Genomic DNA, 22605 nt, shown 5'->3' on the forward strand with positions numbered 1-22605 from the left:
TCTGACAGCCACAGAATATAAATAACACAGCTGCCTCCGCCACTAGCCAGCTGAGGAGAGCCACAGAGAAGAGGAGAGGGCAAGATTTAACTTGTGCATCAACTCCTGAAATGGACTAACACTTCCATTGTTACCTTGTTTTTAAAATTTTAATTTGGTATTTTGGCCGGGTGCAGTGGCTCATGCCTGTAATCCTAGCACTTTGGGAGGCCAAGCTGGCAGATCACCTGAGGTCAGGGATTTGAGACCAGCCTGGCCAACATTGCAAAACCCTGTCTCTACTAAAAATTCAGAAATTAGCCAGGTGTGGTGGCACATGCCTGTAATCCCAGCTACTTGGGAGGCTGAGGCAGGAGAATCACTTGAACCCAGGAGGCGGAGGTTGCCATAAGCCGAGATCACACCACTGAACTCCAGCCTGGGGGATAGAGCAAGAATCCATCTCAAATATATATATATATATATACACATGTATGTATGTATATATTTTTAATTGGGTATTTCAAACCACTTTGTACTTTCGTTGTGTTTGTGGATATTCATACCAGAAATGTATGTAAATATGAGGGTTGTGACTTGGAAGCATTTTATTGTATGGGGAAATCTTTGAGATGCCAAACAGCAAATAGTTAATTAACCCTTTAAAAAATCTCCTTCACATAAAGACCCCAAGCTCCATGAGATCAAAGCCTCTAGTTCCTTAGTTCCTTAAAAATAGAGCACTCAGTCACCCAAACATGCTAGGCTGAGTTTCACTTCTTTCACAGAATCTTCTAAGCCACACCTAAACGAAACTATCAGCCTCTCTTTGATCATGTGAGCAGGTAAATGAGGTAACAACAGGTCTACACGGAGACACCTGGATAACTTACAATGTCTGGTTTACTTAGCTTCGTGGTATTTCTGAACCTAATATTAATGTGATTTATAATTTTGCCATTCTTCAAAATAAGACAAATTTAAAGAAATGATAAAAAAAGATTACTGAGGCCGGGCGCGGTGGCTCATGCCTGTAATCCCAGCACTTTGGGAGGCTGAGGCAGGAAGATCACGTGAGGTCAGGAGTTCGAGACCAGCCCGACCAACATGGAGAAACCCCGTCTCTCTACTAAAATTACAAAATTAGCCTGGGGTGGTGGCACATGCCTGTAACCCCAGTTACTTGGGAGGCTGAGGCAGGAGAATAGCTTGAACCTGGGAGGTGGGGGTTGCGGTGAACTGAGATCATGCCATTGCACTCCAGCCTGGGCAACAAGCGCAAAACTCCATCTCAAAAAAAAAAAAAAAAAAAAAAGGGTTACTGAGTAACCCTCCAATATATCCAAAAAAAAACAAGGTATATGTGAGCCATGAAAAAATGTTAGGTGATGGGAGGGGAATTAATGCAGTGTCTTTCACCTTTATTTAGTTCAATGAATAACATAAAAGAGAATAAGTCAGAGTCCCTACCACAGCTACCCCAAAGATTTTACACAACCTCCTGGAACGGTTTAGCCTTCAACCTCTGAGAAACCAAAGAGCCAATATTTTCCTGGTCCTTTCTTTCTACTGTTTAATATTACAGAAATAGTACCTTTCTTTTTTCTTCCCAACTGTAAAATTGTATAATTATACTGAATAAATTTTTTCAAATCACAAATACTCTAATGAAGATTCTAATGTATTCTATTCCATCCCTGAATATCAGGGTAGGTTTCCTCAATATCAGTTGAGAATTATTGGTCTGGTCTAACACTCTTACTTTACAGATGAGAAAAATTGAAGCCACAAATTAAGTGATTTGCCTAAGTTTACAAAATTAATAAAATCCTGAAATTGATTATGTTATATCAACTTACCTTAATCAATTTGAAAAGTATATTCCAATATTTTTGAAAGACAATGAATATAATAATTGAAAAATAATTTCTCCCTGTATTAGTCCATTTTCACACTGCTATAAAGAACTGCCTGAGACTGGGTAAATTATCAAGAAATAGGATTAATTGACTCACAGTTCTGCATGGCTGGGGAGGGCTCAGGAAACTTACAATCATGGCAGAAGGCGAAGGAGAAGCAAGGCATGTCTTACATGGTGGCAGGAGAGAGAGAGAGACAGAAGGGAAACACCACACTTTTAAACCATCAGATCTCGTGAGAACTCACTCACTGTCGTGAGAACAGCATGGGGAAATCCTCCTCCATGATCTAATCATCTCCCACCAGGTCCCTCCCCTGACATATGGGGATTAAAATTCCACATTGGGTGGGGACAAAGAACCAAACCATATCAGTACCCCTGAATGATAAAATGCGACAAATTTCCTGTAGTATAATTATACTTTGCCTGTTAAGTTTCTATGTCCTGCCTTTCACAGTCTCTTGTAAGGAGTAGGGAATCATTCCTACCTTCAAGGGGTTTATGGTCTAGTGGGTACAACAGACGAATAAATGGATTACTTCAATTTATGAAGCAGATTTAATGAAGGGGGGAAAACTGTGATGTTCAAGCAGAGAAGAGAGTGCTCCAGCCAAGGTTAGTGGTCAGGAAGATTCTTGAAGCAGTCCTCTTACCTCTACAAGACGAATGTTCCTAAAACAGAACCTGTAACTGTTTCATCTTAGTGACCCACGGTGCCTGCTACTATACCTGGTTTATTTACCCTTAAAAAATATTGCTTTCACTTTTGCATGACAGTTTTCTTACACAATACTATAGCCAAATAGTTTTCAGAACTTTGCAAACACCTACATGATTGCACTCAAAGTTATTTCTTTTCAATTGTTTAAGTACTTGAATAAAATTTATTAAACCATATAATACGCAAAGAAAGAAAAAAAATTCTTGTTTTTCTATTCAAAAGGGAATTTTTTCTTCACTCTTTCTACTGTTTTGACTTAGGGGAACTTGACTCTTTATGTGTTTTGTATAAGTAAAAATAAAAACAGAATTCTACCAATTAAATGATATAAATGAATCAAACAATTAAAAAATAATAAAAACAGACTCATCTTTAAAATATTCAGTAAGATAGATAGCCTGAATTATTTTACTTATAATACAGAGCAAGAATTGAAAAGTTTTAAGGACGTGTTCTTACAAGGTCTATAATTTGCTCACCCAAGACTGCCTCTTTGACTCCAACTTCCTTACCTCCTCCCTTCTCCATTGGCTGAAGCACTGGCCTGGACAAGCAGTGTGCCAACACTGCCTTTTTCTCAGAATACAAGAATTGTGCCACCCACAGTCCCATGGCTGGAGGCCAGGGCACTGCCAACAACACAGACATGAGTCAGGCCGTGGCTTGTGTAAGAATTCCTGGTCTAGGTTCTTTCCTGACAGTTCACTTGGAATTGCCACCATTGACAGTATGACGGCAAGAAGTATGTGATAAAAAAGTATGTAGTAAGACAAGTCAGGAAACTTGACTCCCAGTCTTGTTACTTTCTGGAGGTGTGACCATTAGCATTTCTCCTAATCTGCTCTGTCTACCTCGTAGAGTTATTATAAGAACCAGAATGAGACAATGAAAACTAATCATTTAATTTTTGTTAGTGAGGGAAAAGAGATATTCTCATATGCCATTAGTCAGAGTATAGATTACAATACTTTTTGGCAGTAATTATTAAACTTAAAAATGTCCAGACCTGTGGCCTAGTTATTCCTTTTCTGGAAATTTAGCCTCAGGAAATAATTAAGAAAGTGCAGAAATATGTATATAAAAGGATGTTTACCAATGTGCTATTTGTAATAACCAAATATTAGAAATAATAAAGTGTCTAATAATAGAATTTGGGTAAATAAATTAGAATATACCTATATAGCAGAGTACTATACAGCTATAAAAATAATGTAAAAATAAAGAATATAGCTATTGTTACATGATGTACAAAACGTAGTTATTAAATATACAAACAAATCACAATGTGTATACATAATGACACACACACACACACACACACACACACACACACACACACTTACCTAGAGAGAGAAGGGGTGGGAGTACGGAATTATACTCACCAAGAGGTCCAAAAGGTTTAACTCAAAGTAATGTTGTTTTATTTTTCTTCTATTTATGTGTCTGTTTTCCAATTTTCTTATATTGTGTAGGTATTTTTATTGTAATAAAGAAAAATATATTTACATATAAAAAGTAAGATACATTACATGAAAACATGTTGTAGTAATTGTTTTACAAGTACGAGGTACTATTATGTTCTGGTAGCTTCTGTAGACTACCCTTATGGCATATGTAGGGATCTAGATATTATATATTCATGTAAATTATGAAATGGCCTAGCCTTTGTTGTCTCAATGGTATATTTGTCACTATAAATTTATGATTGAAAAATTGAGAAAGCTTCTCCTTTTTCCATGGCAAAAGACTACTAAACATTTAAATGCTGAAATAGTTTGTAAAGCTTCATTAAAATGAACATTCTTTTAGTAAATTTAATTGAGGTTGAAAATTATGATATCTATGCAGAGGGTGATGAATATTGTAAAAGAGATACATTTATCTTTGTATAACAAGCTTGATAGTTTTCACCTACAAATATGTCATATAGTGTTCTCAAATAGTTACTACATTTGCAAATAAGAAACTCTAGCTCTGTTACTGGTTCCAGCAGAAACTATCTACAGTACCTCAGACATGTATAGCTTGTCTGGACTTGATTTAATTTGTCTATGAAGTGAACATCATGTTGGCAAAGCCTTAAAATGAAATTTAACGTATGTACATAAAATTCTTATGAACCTCTTAAAAATGGAGAAGGAGCAGAATTTGGAAAAGGAAGAGAAACACGCTTTGATGGTTTATTGAACAGAATTTCCTAGCTGTTTCTTAATTAGATACTACAAAACTTATTTAATGAGCCAATTCCAGTGCTTTAACTCCAACAAATTACTATGCTGCTGCTGCTAAAATTTAAACTACTGGCATTCACGGCTGACATAAACACCACTATTTTTTATTTGGGTCAAGTCTTCTTAAGAAATTTGTAGCTAACTTTAATTTAAATATCATATTTCTAAATAATACATAAACTTCTAATATAAAGCTACTCTAAATATATAGTATTAATTTTTCAAAATTAAGCCAAATACTGAATTATATTTTATTGAATTATCAGCACATGTAAATATATAGAAACACAACAAATAAAAATCAATCTTTGTCTCTACTCATTACCATTGTATCACATTTGCCTGTAAAACCAGCTACTTGAGAGGCTAAGGCAGAAGGATCACTTGAGCCCAGGAGTTTAAGACCAGCCTGGGCAATATAGCAAGACCATGTATCATTTTATTTATTCTATTTATTGACTTATTTTTGAGACAGGGTCTCACTTTGTCACCCAGGCTGAAGTGCAGTGGTGTGATCTCAGCTCACTGCAGCCTTGACCTCCCAGGTTCAAGCGATCTTCCTGCCTCAGCCTCCCAAGTAGCTGGGACTACAGTCACACACCACCACATCTGACTAATTTTTGTATTTTTTGTAGAGATGGGGTTTCACCATGTTGCCCAGGCTGGTCTCGAAGTCCTGAGCTCAAGTGATTCACTTGCCTCAACCTCCCAAAGTGCTAGAATTACAGGCATGAACCACTATACCTGGCCTCAGTGTCTCATTCTAAAATAAATAAAAGAAATTTAAGGGCCGGGCGCGGTGGCTCACACCTGTAATCCCAGCACTTTGGGAGGCCGAGGCAGGCGGATCACGAGGTCAGGAGATCGAGACCATCCTGGCTAACACAGTGAAACCCCGTCTCTACTAAAAAATACAAAAAATTAGCCGGGCGTGGTGGTGGGCGCCTGTAGTCCCAGCTACTCAGGAGGCTGAGGCAGGAGAATGGCATGAACCCAGGAGGTGGAGCTTGCAGTGAGCCGAGATCACACCACTGCACTCCAGCCTGGGTGACAGAGCAAGACTCTGTCTCAAAAAAAAAAAAAAAGAAAAGAAATTTAAACAACAACCAAAAAAAGTATATCAGATCTGAGTAGCAAACTATTTACTTTTAAAAGGAATATTAATTATTTTGGGACATGAGACAATATTTCTCCATTTTTCCTGATCCTCAGCACTTATCATGAATTTACAAAAAATGATAGTTGGCATTTACATTTCTTTTCTTTTTTCCATATTCCTTACTCTGCGATCTAAATTTCCATGTTCATAATTAACCAAGAATTTATGCCTACCATGTCTAATATATTCTGAAAGGTGCTATGGAAAATGCATAATTAAGCCATCAAAAATTACCATTGAGTATGAGGTTAAGACATAGATACAAAAATCTCCCAATACAAGTAAACAAAAAGGAATGCTACATAGTACTAAAGATAATAAAGATACCTCACATTTAAAAGGAAGATGAGAGCTTCAATACCTGAATTGAATTAGAACTGCATGTGAAAAGTACAAGTACATTTACATTTCCTGGCACATAATAGCTACTCAATAAATTTCAGGAGATTTATTCGCCTTGCTTTCTTCAGCTGGAAGTTTCATGAATATGGTGAGAACTAAGCTTTAAATGATGGATAACATTCGAAAAGGCAAAAAAAAAAAAAGAATGGATAAACATTGAGACAGGATATCAGTGGGACACAAGGCAGAGAGGTAGGGTGGCATATTTCAAAAGATTTAATACATTGACCTTTTCAGTTGGAATACAGGTGTTGGTAATGGAGGAATGGAATATGTGGGCAGGGGACCGGTGAGCTTTGGTGTTTGAACTTGGAACTAGTTAACTATGTATCCACACTATCAAATGAGTGTCTATCAAAAGCATATTATATCTAGAATGAGTGTTTGGACTTTATCAGGGCCTCCAGTCCTCTTTCATTTGTTCTTTTCTCAATCGCTCCTTCCTATCTTCACTTCCATAATTATGCTGCTTAGATTCATGGTTGAAACTTCTTACTCCTCTTTTAGCAATACTCTAAATTCCTCTTTCCCATTATCTTTACATAGCATATACATGGCAAAACCCCAACCCTAGATAAACCCCTTTGCTTCTTCCATGTAACTTAATCAGGTTTGGTTCAGTGTTGCATGATGCAGGAGAGAAATAAAAATGGGGCAATTTGGTACCATAAATCTGTGATTAGTAGTCTCAGCTGGACTCTCCAACCTAGTTGTAATTCTTACCGTGATTACCTAGCATGCTCCCATTTTCCACAATTGCTTTAAATTCTCTCCCCTCCCCTCAAGTCTCTGACAACTACACTTTACCTTGCACTTTAATCAGATAACCCTTCTTTCTACTCCACTAAGAAATGGAAGTCATAATAAGGGAACTTGTCAACTTCTGAGTACCAAATCTACTTTCTTTTTCAACTCTCCTTTTCTCTTCTCATAAGGAAAAAATAATAATATTCCTCATTTTTATCTAAAGCCAATCCCTCAATGTGTACTATAAATTCCTGTCCCAATGTTCTCAGGGATACAGATCTCTAATTAATCTCTCCCTCTATATATTCAACTTTCTCTCTTTCTTACTTCTTCTGATCAGTAATTAAACAAGCTCAAATCTAATGGTGAGGAACTGGGGGGGGACCTCCTTTTTTCCAAATCCCTTCTGTCTCATGCCCTATAGCACTTCTACTCTTCGTAATTGAACTTCTTGAAAAACTTGACTGTACCTACTTTGTTGCCTCACTTCCCAGTCATCCTCCTGAATCTATCATAGTCTAGAGGTTTCTCTGTTATGATTCTACCAGGATTTCTTGCAGGAAGACCACCAAAGTCTATAAAAGACTAAATGCATTGGGTATTTTTAGTCATTTTCTCAGTGGCTTTTTCTTCAGCATTTGACACTGCAGGTCACTCTTTAAAATACTCTTTTTGTGGTTTCTCTTGCTCCCCAGTCTGCAGGTTTACTACTCACCTTTCTGATTGTTCCTGTGCAGTGTCCTTTACAAGTTTCCCTTCCTATCCTTCTCCTTTAGAGAGTAAGTATTAGCATTTCTTGCTTTACATACTTTCTCTGGATTATTTTCTTCATTCCTAGGATTCCAAAGTTCCCCATATCTTTAACCTCAATCTCTTCTGTGGACTTCACACCCATATCTCTAAGCACCCCAAACTCAATATAGACCCCAAACAGAAGTCACCCCCTCTTCTTCCACATGGGTTCACTCTGGAGTTTATCTCAATATAGAGCATCGCACCCAGCCAATTGCTCAAGTCTGAACCCAAGAGTCACCTCTCTCTCTTCCTCTCTCTCTCTCTTTCTCACACACACACACACACACACACACACACACATCATACATTTACCACAAAGTCCTACTGAGTCAAATGCTAATTACTGCAACCTTACTATCACCCAGTTCATTTTATTTTTTCAACTGTCTCAGTGAGTGAAATTGTTCAAAGTTGTGTAATCTTTGTAAGTCATTAGTGTAGCTAAAATGGTCATTTGTGGGGAGTTTAAAGTTCTATTGTTTTTAGGAGATTGAAAAAATCTAGGAAAAGCTTTTCTGTTTCTTCTTCTCATCTTTTTAATAATAGTGTTGGTAAGATAATATCCTCAATTTTCTCAGGACAATTTTCCACAGATACACATCTTCCGTGTTTGATCATGCGGACAAAATTGGGAGGAATGTGTTTTCTTTCTGCAAACATAACATTTCTACAGCCTCAGAAAATACAGGTTATTGCTGTTTGTCTGGGCACATCAACTACATATCTGTAACAGGCTGAACTGAAACAACTGAATCAATGTTACAAACATCCATTGGAATTAAGAATAATAACGAGAATGTCACAAGGATCTGAGTTTTATTTCCCTGATATCTAGAAATCACAACAGATCACCTGTCTAAGCCAAAGGTCGCAAGTGGTGATAAGCTCCAAAACCAGCTTATCCTCTTCCTCAGTCTCTGTAGAAAGAGGTCAACACATGGACTTTTGGTGTAAAGCTCTCTGTCTTATTTGTTAATACGCCCTTGAGGGTCTTATCAATGGTTTTCTAAATTCAGGAGAAATAGTAAAGAGAAACAAATTAGCAAAATACCAAGTAGATGCACAACTACACTTCTAGTGGAAAGCAGAGGAGAAACCATCACTAGATAGAAACTTCTTTCTTCTTTTAGGCCTTTACATCTTCATTACACTCAAAGCTTCCACTAGGCAAGCTAAAGTCTACCAGTAGTTCATACAGTGATGACCTCAATTTTATCAGGTCTCACATTTTTTTTTTTTTTTTTTTTTTGAGATGGAGTCTCACCCTGTCACCAGGGCTGGAGTGCAGTGGCACAATCTCGGCTCACTGCAAGCTCCACCTCCCAGGTTCATGCCATTCTCCTGCCTCAGCCTCCTGAGTAGCTGGGACTACAGGCGCCCGCCACCAAGCCCAGATAATTTTTTGTATATTTTAGTAGAGACGGGGTTTCACTGTGTTAGCCAGGATGGTCTCCATCTCCTGATCTTGTGATCCGCCCCCCTTGGCCTCCCAGAGTGCTGGGATTACAGGCATGAGCCACGGTGCCTGGCCCAGGTCTCACTTCTTTTTTAAGCTGGAGCAGATTGAGTATGGTAATACATTTTCTTTCTGTCTATCTGTCTGCGTCTGTCTGTCTTTCTTTCCTTCCTTCGTTTTTTTTTTTTTTTTTTTTTTTAAAATAAATGTCACTCTTGTTGCCCAGGCTGGAGTGTAATGGCACTGCTCACTGCAACCTTTGCTCACTGCAACCTCTGCTCACTGCAACCTCCACCTCCTCAGTTCAAGCAATTCTCCTGCCTCCTGAGTACCTGGGATTACAGGTGCCTTTCACCATGCCTGGCTAATCTTTTGTAAGGTATGGTAATATATTTTCTGCTTTCTTATATTATCTTGAGCGGGTAGGCACATATTTATATAAGAGAGAGATACTCAGTTTTAGAGGAAGCTTTTTAGCAAAAGCCTACCTTTCGTGCCCACCACTGTGGGCACAAAAGTCAAAAAGTTAAAAAGAATAAAAATTTATAAAGTAAAGTAGTTACAGTAAAGGGAGGTTAATTTGGTTTTGGAGAAATACTTCTCTTGGTAAATGTAGTGTAGCCTAAGTGTACAGTGTTTATAAAATCTATAGTAGTGTGCTATGATGTCCTTGGCTTTCACACTCACTCACTCACTCATCCAGAGCTGCTCCAGTTCTGCAAGTTTCATTCATGGTAAGTGCCCTATACAAATGTAGCATTTTTTAATCTTTAATTAATGTATTTATATTTTTTTGTTTTTTATTTATAGAGATGTGGTATCGCTATGTTGCCCAGGCTGGTCTTGAATTCCTGGCCTCAATCGATCCTCTCACCTTGGCCTCCCAAACTGCTGGGATTACAGGTGTGAGTTACCACATCCGGCCATTTTTTTTCTTTATGCCATACATTTACTGTACCTTTTGTATGTTTAGATACACAAACCTTACCATTGTGTAACAATTGTCTGCAGAATTCAGTCCAGTAACATGCTGTGTGGGTTCATAGTGTAGAAGCAATAGGCCATGCCATATATGCTAGGGTGTAGTAGACCATACCATCGAGGTTTGTGTAAGTTCACTCTATGATACTCACATGAAGATTTATTTCTCAGAATGTATCACTGTCAAGCAATGTGTGACTGTAGCAAGCCAGGCAAAAAGTGCCAAGTTCAGTCTTGAAGAGCACATAATTTCCACCTGAAATTTTAAATAGCCTCAGGTTTACTTAGAACTTGGTGTTCATACAAATACCACAAATTCCAGGCTCAATGAAAGGTAAGTAAACCTTGAGAAAGCTCTGATCAGTTCAAGCATGAGCTTAGAAAAGTAATAAAACGGACACCCAGACAAAGACTTTGGAGAGAGAAAGCTTCAAATCACTATCCAAATTGAAAATAATTGCCAAAAAAAAGGAACATTTCCTCCCTTTGTCCCTCTCCCACTCCCACTTCCTTCCTCATAATGGCTATAAATATTAGTATAATCTGTTGGAATTTCCAGAAGAAGCCCTCCTCCCAATTGTGCACTTTCTTTATTAATCAGAATGAAACTATATATTATGAAATATATATTACAGAGTCCAAGAAATCATCAAAACTTCTCCACTTTGTGCTTCACTTTTTGTGGCGGAGGTGTGGCAGGGACAGGGAAGGGAAGATAAAGTCTGTCGGGTTAAGGGAAAGTGACTCTGAGTGAGGAGCAGATATGATTCACTTTTAGAATGTGTGACTGTATACAATCCAGGCAAAAAGTGCCAAGTTTAGTCTTGTCGCTTTTAGAAGTGACAATTTAGAAACAGATGGTTTTGAGTTAATCCCAAGTCAGGTACCATCCTTAATTCAGTAGTTATTTCCAATGAGACCTCAATGCTCTCTTTAAAACTATCAGTTGAGCACTTGTATAAATTTATACTGCTGTTGCTTTCCAAACTTTTCAGCCAAGTTTCTGCTCTCTTGAGAGAAGAAATGCATTGCTCTGTCAACTAGACTTTGGTAGACTTTAGCTTGCCTAGTGGAAGCATAGAATGTAATGAAGATGTAAAGGTCTAAAAGAAGAAAAGAAGTTCAAGTGGAGGCTAAGAACTTCTGTGTACAACAGGAGAAAGGTTATCAGAGATTTGCATAGAGAACAATTTCTTGATAAGAAAGTGCTTAGGAGCAATGCTAGTCAATTAGAATCTGTTTTCCTAAGATTAGAAGTTGACATTTTGATTGCAGTATAATTACAATTATCTGTAACACTTTGCAAGTTGAATACAGGAAAACACTAAACACAAAACTTCTCTAGTTGGGAGACAGAAGGGAGGGACCACAGAAAATCAGACCAGAGAAAGTAGGGTCTATACAACCCCCTTAATTTACAAATGAGGAAGTGAGTCTGGGACCATTTAAATTATATAGCAGTGCACTTAGCAAATTGATATCTGAGGAATTAGACTCGTCACTAATGAAAGGGATTTCCACCCAAGGTGATGTGTGGTTTAGCAGAGATATTTTGGGAAAGGCAGAAATTCCAATGTCCTTCAAAACACAGTGTGTTTATACCTGTAGTGAAGTTGTTTTCAGGGTATGTAGAGTATGCAAACATATCTCAACATTCAAAATCCGTATAACTATCCCTAAATGCCATTATGAACATAACAGGGAAACAGGTAGTATTCTGATATGTAGCATTCCTTAGGTTTGCTAAGATTGTATGCATTGTGTAGACAGGCTGCCTTGGCAAAATAAGACAATTGTTCAAAAATATATCTATACTATCTATACAGTTCAAGAGAAAGTTGGCCCATATTATCCAAATATAGTAATTAAGCCCATTGGCCACTTTATTGCTATAGTCTTTAAAAATCCCTGGAACTAGCCATGCACAGTGCCTCACACCTGTAATCCCAGCATTTTGGGAGGCCAAGGTAGGAAGATCACTTAAGGCCATGAGTTCAAGACCAGCTCATGCAACATAGCCAGACCCTATCCCTACAAAAACAATTTTATAAAATAAGCTGGGCGTGGTGGTATGTGCATGCGGTCCCAGTTACTTGGGAGGCTGAAGCAAGAAAATCTCTTGAGCTCAGGAGGCTGAGGCTGCAGTGAGCCACGATCACACCCCTGCACTCAGCCTGGGCAACAGAGCAAGACCCTGTCTCTTAAAAAAAAAAAATCCCTGGAACTGTCTGTGCTGCTATTTTGCAGATTGCATATGCTACACACACATACACACACACACAAAAGATTTAATGCAGCCAAATCCCCCTCTTTGCCTGAGCAAGGAAAAAGAGAAGAAATGTTGCAGCTTGATTCAAAGCTTAACCCATGCAGGGAGAATCTCCACTTTCTGTAGGACTTTCTCCCTTGCTGCTTCCCAGAATGGCTGCTTTCAGTGAACTTTTAGCTGACAAAAGTCAAGATGCCCCTTCCATAAAGATGGAGGTAAATCCAGAATTTGGAGAGGGACACAAGAGAAGCGGAGGTAAAAAGCTGCTAAAAGTACTGTATTTAGTGCTGGTAGCTAAAGCAACTTCCTATGTGTGACTATCACACAAGCATGGTAAGTGTATGTGATTATATACAAAACAAGTATGGCTTGTTTTGAGGAATAAGTAAGATACTATTTACTTAGGCTACTGAGTGAAGTTTGTGTGGATCTCTTGGCCTCCGTGCTTCTTGGTCTTTTGAGTAATAGAACTCTCCATCTTTCTTTCCAAATGAAAAAATACCACAGCTATGCAATTTATCTTAATTCCCAAAAAAGTTTCTTATTCTAAGTATCTGGCCAAAATGTAGTGAACTAACAACAAAGAAAAAAAAAATCCAACTATCTTTCCAGTTTGGGATGTATGTTACTGATGAATCTCACTGGAACTCTCGAGCTGGGGAACAATATAACTCTTTGATATTTAACTTGAATTGATTTTTAAAAATAATTTCTGACTCCTCTTTTTCAACTCAACCATGTTTATACACTCATGTATCAGTGTACTAAAATCATACAGTCTTTTTAGAAGTGTGATATGCCACCCTCATTCCCAGCCTGTGGGATGGTAAGTATTAGGACCTCCAAGAGGGAATCTGCAATTATTATCAGCAATAACTACGGAGTTGAGTATCTCCTCTGCATAATTGCCAGGATAAATATGTAAGAACCAAAAAGATGGACAACTATAAAATGTGTCCTATTCCTCAACATAATTCAGAAAGTAAGTCGTGTGCATAAAAAATATAAGCACAGAAATGACACAATACAAGGTAACCCACCTCAAAGTAATTGTCACAGGCCATAAAGTTACAGGTGTTCATAAAAGCCAGACGTCACCAATGGCTGAAGAGCTGACTGTTTTCATATTTACCTTGAGTCAAGGAGGCTGTAAGGTCTCCCAAACTCTTTTAAATGTTTATTCCAGTTTCCACAACATTTAATTTCCATCACTTAAGTAACTCAACAGATTTAGGCCAGATGGGGGTAAGAAGGGAGAAGAGCATTTCTGAAGTAGTATAAATATAACAGGTGATTACCCTTTATTTCTGAATGACAAACTTACAAGAATTTTTTTTTTTTTTTTTTTTTTTTTTTGAGATGGAGTCTTGCTCTGTCACCCAGGCTGGAGTACAATGGCGCAATCTCGGCTCACTGCAACCTCTGCCTCCCGGGTTCAAGCGATTCTCCTGTCTCAGACTACCGAGTAGCTGGGACTACAAGCACGTGCCACCATGCCCAGCTAATTTTTGTATTTTTAGTAGAGATGGAGTTTCACCATGTTGGCCAGGCTGGTCTCAAACTCCTGACATCAGGTGATCCGCTTGCCTTGGCCTCCCAAAGTGCTGGGATTACAGGCGTGGGCCACCGTGCCCAGCCACAAGAATATTTTTTAAAGGGCTTATCTTCAGTCTGCCTTGGGCAAGAAAGCTGCTGCCTTGATTTTGGACTTTTTCTCCCACCACAGTTTTCCACACATCCTGTGGATGGGTTCTCTCTAGGAACCTGTGAAAGTCATGCCAGCTGGGACCCCACTAGGGGCCAGCAGATGGATATGTCCTACAGCAGGTCCCAAGCATGGCCAGACTCTGAAGAGTAAAGGAAAGCTCCCTCAAAAGGAACTTAAGTATAGGAAAACATCCAAAACCAACAGACTCACAATAGGGCACTCAGAAACATTTCCCAGACTGTTGTCACTCATATCACATATGCATAAAAGTATATGTTTAGATAAAAATTAAAGTAAATATATTTTTACCATCTAGTGTTTACAAATACCTGGATGACGGAAATTTTCAGTTTTCACTCAAATGTGGGTTTGAAGTTTATAGTATCTACTCAACTAGTCAGTAAATTTGACACTTCTGGGGTCTGGCTTCAATTTGACAGTATGAAGTATTTATTAGAAACGGTATACAGTTGGCCGGGCATGGTGGCTCATGCTTGTAATCCCAGCACTTGGGAGGCTGAGGCAGGTGGATAGCTTGAGGTCAAGAGTTCAAGACCAGCCTGGCCAACATGGTGAAACCCCACCTCTACCAAAAATATAAAATTTAGCTGGGCGTGGTAGTGGGCGCCTGTAATCCCAGCTACTTGGGAAGCTGAGGCACAAGAATCACTTGAACCTGGGAGGCAAAGGACGCAGTGAGCTGAGATCACGCCACTGCAATCGAGCCTGGGCAACACATCAAGACTATGTCAAAAAAAAAGAAGAAAGAAAGAAAGAAGAGAGAAAGAGGGAGAGAGAAATAAGGAAGGAAGGAAGGGAAGAAGGAAGGAAGGGAGGGAGAAGAAAGAAAGAAAGAAAAAGAAAGAAAAAAAAAGAAAGAAAGAAAGAAAGAAAGAAAAAAGAAATACAGTTGCCACATAATCAAATTGAAGATTAAGACATCATTTTTCAAAAAAATATAATGTATACATAACACCGATACTGATGTATACATAGCACTATGATTTAGTGGGAAGAGCCACTGATTGAGATTAAAGAGTAAAATGGAGATTTAAAAAAAGATTCTGTCTCCCCTGAAAGATTGCTGGGTGGATCAATCTAAACTATCTGATTTGAACTGCAAATAACCAAAGAAATTTAAGTTCTAAACATAAGGATTATTGAATGTCAATCCAACCCCCACCTGCTGTGTCATTCAACCTCATTTGCTTGTTTGCCACTTGTAGAATGTAAAAAATAGTACTATACCTGCTCTGACTACCTTACAAAATTATTCTGGGGATCAATTATTCTGGAGCTCATAAAAGTGCTTCAAAAAATCTTAAAAGCAGCTTGCCAATGCTAGAGTTAAAAAATAAATGTTATAACATAATTAGCCATCTAGCTTTAACATTTAAAAAGGAATATAACATCATTGAAAATTATAGCTTAATTATAACAATATCTTTCTTTATATCAAAGACTTAAACAGTAGGGTTATTGAGTTTTCTATTTTGTATTCATAAAATCTTCATATATCCACAAAAACTAAGAAGGTAAATGCATTCCCACATTCATGATTGCTACTTGTTTTATAATACAGTCACACTCATATGCTATTTCCTTTCTAATTTCCTCATTTCCTTAGACTCTTGAAAATAAAACGACTTTGATGTATGAAACTGTATTTTAAGAAAGTAAAAGTAATAGGCATTTTCCTTAAAAGATACCAATCAAAATCTTAAATGATTTACATGCACGATGTTATTAGTCATCTTAATTTTACATCTTAATAGAGAAAAATGTACTTATTTCCTTCTTTCCCTGTTGTTAAAATTGCTGTTTCACTGGGCATTATGGCTCACGCCTGTAATCCCAGCACTTTGGGAGGCTGAGGTGGGCGGACCACCTGAGGTTGGGAGTTTGAGACCAGCCTGGCCAACATGGAGAAACCCCATCTCTACTAAAAGTACAAAATTAGCTGGGCGTGGTGGTGCGCCCCTGTAATCCCAGCTACTCGGGAGGCTGAGGCAGGAGAATCGCGTGAACCAGGGAGGCGAAGGTTGCAGTGAGCCAAGATCGTGCCATTGCACTCCAGCCTGGGCTACAAGAGCGAAACTTCATCTCAAAAAAGAAAAAAAAATTGCTGTTTCATGTTTGTTCTTATTTTTGAAATATCAGTGAAACTATGAAGAATATTACCAACAGTTATTGAGTATTTGAAACGTTCTATGCACTGATGTGAGGCCTTACATGTTCATCATTTTATTTTACAAGCAGCTTATATATTTATCACTTATATATGTATCAGCATATATATATATTTCCTCATTGTACAGTGAGGAAAATGAGGTCAGAAAGGTTAAGCAACTTGCCCAGTGTTGCACAGCTAGGATTAGAATGGGACGGATCCCAAATGCACAGTGAATCCATGGCACAATACAGCCTCTCACTCTCATTCTCAATCATTTCAACTCAAGGCAGGTAAACTTTTCTTCATTGAATGAAGGTCATCAATCTTGAGTAGAGGTAATAGGACTTCTTCCTTAATCTGCTCAGTTGAGTATCTCACAGAGTTCAAGCACCTCCCAAACATATCCAATATTTATATATTGGGTATATACCAATATATATATACCAAATAGTCACTTTATACCCAATAGTCACTTCACCATGACCCAAATATACCCAATAGTCACTTTACCATGACAGCTGACCTGTTCTTGCTAAACACCGAATCTAGCTGGTGGAAGTAAGATTCCGCTGGAGTGTGCCCCATGTGCCTTCTTCTTTTTCTACTGAGATTCTGGCTCCAGAACCCTATGAATACTCTGCTGCCACCGAGGCATCAAAGTTCTCTATTTTCATCCTATAGTCTTTTGAGATGTTTGACACTGAAACAGAACTAATACAGAAAGCGTGATCTCAGCAGTTAAGTTCAATACTCTTTTTTCCCCTACACTTTCTCTTTGCCAGTTCTTATGGGTAAAGTAAACTAAGGAAAAGTGAAAACATATAGAGGTTGTTGAATGGATACAAATCATTCTACCATGAGGTAAGACAAACAGTGGGCATATAGGGAAACCCCATCCAAAATGAACACAGGGCCCCGGAAAGGTGAGGGGCTCATTTCATTATTTTCATATTTGTCTTTCATATGACAAATAAGGTAAGAGTGGCCTCCAACTGGTGGAGCAAATATCACTTGTAGAGGATGGCCCCCCATTTTTTTGTACAAAGGACAGTTTCTATTTACCCTGGTCACAGTTGTCATAAACATTTCAGAGCTGTGTACCTCACTGTTTACTTAGGCATTAATAAGCTTTATTTTACCAAAATTTTCAACAGCATGAAAGTGTAGTTCTTTTGCCCCTCAATCCACTTGGGACTAATTTGAGCAATGCAGGGCTTAGTAGCAGGAAGCATGTAAAAATTTCATCCCAATTTTTGGCAGCTTCGGAAGCTGGTGTGTTTACTTTCGGATATCTAACAATTCTGGAACTTCATAAATGAAGAAGCTAACTGCAAGACTTTAACATATTTTTGAAAAGGAAAGAAGTCAAAAGTTTCCTCTTCCCTGCTTCCTCTGGATTAGGCCAGAAAGTCTTTATATCAAATTGTCAGTCTTTGCCTTTGCTAGGTTTGCCCAGGAGGTAAGAGACCCACCTGTTCACAAAGTAGGAGCCCTTGAAAATGGGTGCACAGGCCAGGAGCCCTCACATCTTTGGGCTGCAGCCCTTCCCTAGCTCCTAAAGTAAACATGCAGGGGGCTGGGGTTGCAAATTCCCAGGAGGCAAGGCCACTGGTGAGAGTTTCCAGAAGCAGCCACGGGTCTCTACCACTTCCCTGCTCTGCTGTCTTCCAGCCTCGGAAAAAGTGGAAAAGGCTCTGCTTACCAGACAAACCACAATGACAAATAACAACTGCTCATCAAGTACTCCAGCCCCAACTGCAGGATAGCGGCTGCTCCCTTAAAGACCAGAACACCAAGAAACCCAAACAACGCGGTCCAGGCTACCAGCATATTCTGTTCTAGAAAGTTGTTTGTGTTTGTGTCTGTGTCATATTGGTGTACAATAATACTCAGAATGATTAGCTAATATTTATTAAGCACTTTCTATATGTCAGGCACCCATCAAAGCAGTTGATGTATTATGAATCATTTAATCTTCATAACAACGCTATTGAATTAAGAACACTTTTTATCCCCATTTAGCAGAAGAGGAAACTGAAACCCAGAGTGTCTAGAAAGTGCTCTGGTGAGAAATATTTGCTTATTGAATTCGTAAAAGTAAGAAAGCACTACTCCATATAAATAATGTCATAAATAGGGGGAGAACTTCCAAGATAAACCCAAAAACCTATTTAACCCGTTCTTATCTTTTTTAGTTATTATTTTAACACTACCTCATTTAAGCCTAATAGTCATTATAACATTGTTTTTAGAGAGAAATCTGTTCCCAACTGTAGCTTCTAGCTTGAGCAGCTATTTTCTTTTTTTTTTTCTTTTTTTTTTTTTTTCTGAGATGGAGTCTTGCTCTGTCCCCCAGGCTGGAGTGCAGTGGCGAGATCTCGGCTCACTGTAGCTTCTGCCTCCCAGGCTGAAGCGATTCTCCTGCCTCAGCCTCCTGAGTAGCTGGGACTACAAGTATGCACCACCAGGCCTGGCTGATTTTTATATTTTCAGTAGAGAGAGGGTTTCGCCATGTTGGCCAGACTGGTCTCAAACTCCTGGCCTCAAGTGATCCACCTGCCTTGGCCTCCCAAAGTGCCAGGATTACAGGTGTGAGCCACCATGCCTGGCCACTGAGTGGCTACTTTCTAAAGCAATATTAATAATGCCAAGGGCAGGTATAAAGCTAAGCAGGTGCAGTCTCTACCATGTAGGAACTTCTATCCCTGCCCCACCCCAAAGAGCAGAGGGGGGGTTTGCTGGAGGGGCTTCCAGCTTTGACTGGAATGGCAATAAGTCTTTCTGGACATCAATGCTTGCTCCCTCTCCACCCCAGATGCTCCCACACCCTTCCAACAGAACTCTTGGGGTCACTAAACTGCTATAGAAATTGTGGAAACATCGTTTCCCAAATCACATTTTTAAATTAAATTAATGAATAGAATTTTCTAAAGTCTTCATTTTCCTTAGACTTTTGGCACCTGTTACTGCTTGTCTGGTAACACATGCTAGCAGATGACAAAATGAATTAACTAGTGGTGTATTAACATTAGCAGGAAAATGGAGAAACAGTTGATCTTGTTTAGCTCAACAGCGAGGAGTTATTTTTTGGCCTGGGTGTTCACAGTTGTGATTTTACAGTACAATATATATTTAAGCAGTCCTACTTTCTGTTTGTAAGATCAAGTCTACTTTTTGTGGTGAAATAAAATATATCAGCATCTCATAGTGTTCCTCAGTAGCATCAACAACACCCTCTACCACCTACACAGCTTTGAGGATTCCTGAACTAACTCTCTCTTGGTTGGACTCCACACATGTCTACCCCACCCAAGTATCTCAGAGGAGTTTTCCCACCTTACACTGTGAGCTCTCTGAAGGCTCAGGTTGTCTCTTGTTTATTTTTGTATCCTCAGTGGCACCACCAGTTAGGGATTCATAGTTACAGTAAGTGTATAATAAACTTTGCTGAATTTCAACTGATCCCAGTGTAAGTAAGTGAACCAAGCTCTGAACTTGTCTTTCCTTTCCATCCCATCCATCCACAGAGGTCTGCCCTGAGTCACATGTTTGAACAGAGTCTGCTTGTGAGCCACTTTTCCTTTTATCTAAACAACATAAAATGTTAAAGAAAAGGCAATCTGGCTTAAAGAGCTGTTTTTTGTTTGTTTGTTTGTATGTTTGCTTTTGTAGTGAAAATATGATTGCATGTTAAACCTACAGATGTTTTAACTCAGTTCACTTCCTATTTATTAGTGTTTCTAAATATAAATATACTCTCATTAGGTAAACCCGTTGGAGTTAAACTTTGCAGGACCCAACCAGCAAAAGTTTCTAAGTAAAGCAATATTCTTCTCTGCTGAGTTTTTAAGTAAAATACTAAGTGAAAACAACTAAAACTAGGAGTTTAATATTTCAGTAATTATACATCTTCAATGTCTCCTTTTAGCTTCAGCACAAATTCAACCTAATCTCTGTTTATCATTATCCAGCTGATATAAACGTGCTGCAAAATCTGTAATCATCAAGAACAATGTGATAATTTCCACTGCCCACTACTTTTAAAAACCAATTTTATGCATTGGGAACAGGATGGGTTTTCAGCTAGGCCTTTGTCAAGAGAGAAAGAAAAGGAAAGAAGGACAAAGGAAGGGAGGGAGGAAAGAAGGAATGAAGGAAGGAAGGAAGGAAGGAAGGAAGGAAGGAAGGAAGGGAGGAAGGAAGGGAGGAAGGAAGGGAGGGAGGGAGATAGTAAGATAAATAACAAGAAGCCCCCAATTCCTGGAAATTTCTACTTAACTGAATTTTATTGCACATGGAAATCTTTTTTTTTTTTTTTTAAGAAATAAAAAATGAAATAATTACATTCTTGGCAAAAGATCTGCCGGGTAATTCCTTTTAAATGGCAATTTCTCTGCTGAATTTAAAATGCAATTTGATTTACAAAAGTATGATTTTTCAAGCGGTGGAAATCTGTCTGTTGTGTGGAGCACACCCAGCTGGTTTACTTTCTGTGCCTGGAGACCCCACTGTGCATCTTCCAAAGGTACATTTGCAGCCAAAGAACAGCTTAGATCCTGGGAAAATCTGCCTCAATAACATTTTTTTGGAGAAAGAGGCAAGATATTTTTTTCTCCCTGCATTTGGATTTGGCCAATATCTCATTTTAAACAGCCTATTCTCAAAAGCACTACGACATAGGAAGGGGAAGGAGGAGTGCCATCAGCAAACCAAAACAAACATGGGCCCACTAGGGTGCCCAGGGCTTCCTGCCAGGCCAGCCCATTCAGGTACAGGCACTCCTCCTCTTGGTGTCCCTAGACAGGCAAGGCTGACCAGCTACAGCTGACTGCATGCACCTTGGGACCCACAGATTGTGTTTGTTGATAAGTAAACACATTATTGCTTATCAGATGCGCATTCTTTTCCAATGTGCAAAATACTCCCGTATGGCATGCAAAAGCTTATTTTGGAAGTATCCCCAAACAGCTTTGAGTAGGAATTCCCAGTAAGCAGATTCCCTCATTATTATACCCAATCATCCTTTCAATCTCTCTTAGACATTGCTTGTAACTGACTCCTTTATGATTGCATTGCTTTATTTCTTGCTACAACAAATGCAGAGATCTGGTTTAAGAGTAAATCTCAGGTTCAAAGATGGAACACTCAGAAGGAAGAGTTCCTCTAGCTCATGATGATCAAACTAGCAGGCATAAAAATCATCAGGAAAGCTTGTTAAAACACAGATAGCTGAGCCCCACACCCACAGCTTCTGATTTGGTTGATCTGGTATGGGGCCCCGGAATTTGCATCGCTCGCAAGTCCTCAGGTAATGTTGATGCTACTGGTCTGGGAACCACACTTTGAGAACTACTGTTCTAAACAAATTGGCTGCCGTGCTGAGTGCAAAAACTCAGCAGGTGTGCACAGAAAAAGTTGGCTTTAATGCACCAGCCCAGGCACTCTTAAACTCAGAAGAAGAGAAAGAGAATGGACTGTTCCCTCTCCAGCAAAGAATAGGAAATGACAGCTCCCACGAATCCAGGAAAGATGGATAGAGAACCTAGTGGAAGGAGGGGCCCCTGGAGGAGCTGGGAAGGCCATGTCTGAGCATTGCTGCCAGTGGGCTCCAGTGTATTAGGTACCACACAGACTGGAAAGGAGAACTCAGAAACTTCTGTAATGGTTATTGGAAGAGAAAGGAGCCAGTTTTCCAAACACAAGTTATGGAGCATTTTTTCCAAATTATATTACACAAGTCAATCATAATCTTGTATTTCAAACATTTTCAAATAAATTTGAATTTCTGGATCATAACTAAATTACATCATCTAGTTCATATCTTGAGGCCTATAGATTCTAACTAGTTTAGGAGGCAGTCTGTTAATCAATGGGATAAAATCTAGTTATATAATGGCATTTGCATAATAGATCTAAGCACCAAAAGAGGATTGTCCAGGGGGCCCTTTTGAATATCAGAAGATATAAAAAATGTTTTATATCTTTGGGGCTGATATATAAAGATTATCAGCCTTAAACACTATCATGTATATAATATACAACTTACGAATATGCATTATTACT

At 38.8% G+C, this 22605-nt stretch overlaps 1 protein-coding gene and 1 long non-coding RNA gene across 25 annotated transcripts in view; one reads left to right on the top strand and one right to left on the bottom strand.

Moving 5' to 3' along the window:
• LOC129472315 (putative uncharacterized protein CCDC28A-AS1) overlaps nucleotides 1-2096 on the bottom strand; it is a 38431-nt gene extending 36335 nt beyond the window's left edge. For 10 of the 24 annotated variants that reach the window (XR_010116427.1, XR_010116433.1, XR_010116449.1 and 7 more), the window contains exon 1: nucleotides 1995-2067. Coding sequence is in view for 2 of the 24 variants with exons in the window: in XM_063620189.1 (XP_063476259.1) it covers nucleotides 1995-2036 (42 nt within the window). In the remaining 22 variants the exon portion in view is untranslated. Of the gene's footprint in view, nucleotides 1-1994 lie in introns of all 24 variants that reach the window. The other 14 variants (XR_010116448.1, XR_010116447.1, XR_010116446.1 and 11 more) reach the window with 9 other exon arrangements.
• LOC134732885 (uncharacterized) overlaps nucleotides 1-22605 on the top strand; it is a 54985-nt gene that overhangs the window by 24242 nt on the left and 8138 nt on the right. The window contains exon 2 of the long non-coding RNA XR_010116455.1: nucleotides 9638-9790. This is a non-coding gene — a long non-coding RNA (uncharacterized lncRNA). The remainder of the gene's footprint in view (nucleotides 1-9637; nucleotides 9791-22605) is intronic.

This window comes from Symphalangus syndactylus, chromosome 2 (assembly GCF_028878055.3).
Source record: "Symphalangus syndactylus isolate Jambi chromosome 2, NHGRI_mSymSyn1-v2.1_pri, whole genome shotgun sequence".
NCBI lineage: Eukaryota > Metazoa > Chordata > Mammalia > Primates > Hylobatidae > Symphalangus > Symphalangus syndactylus.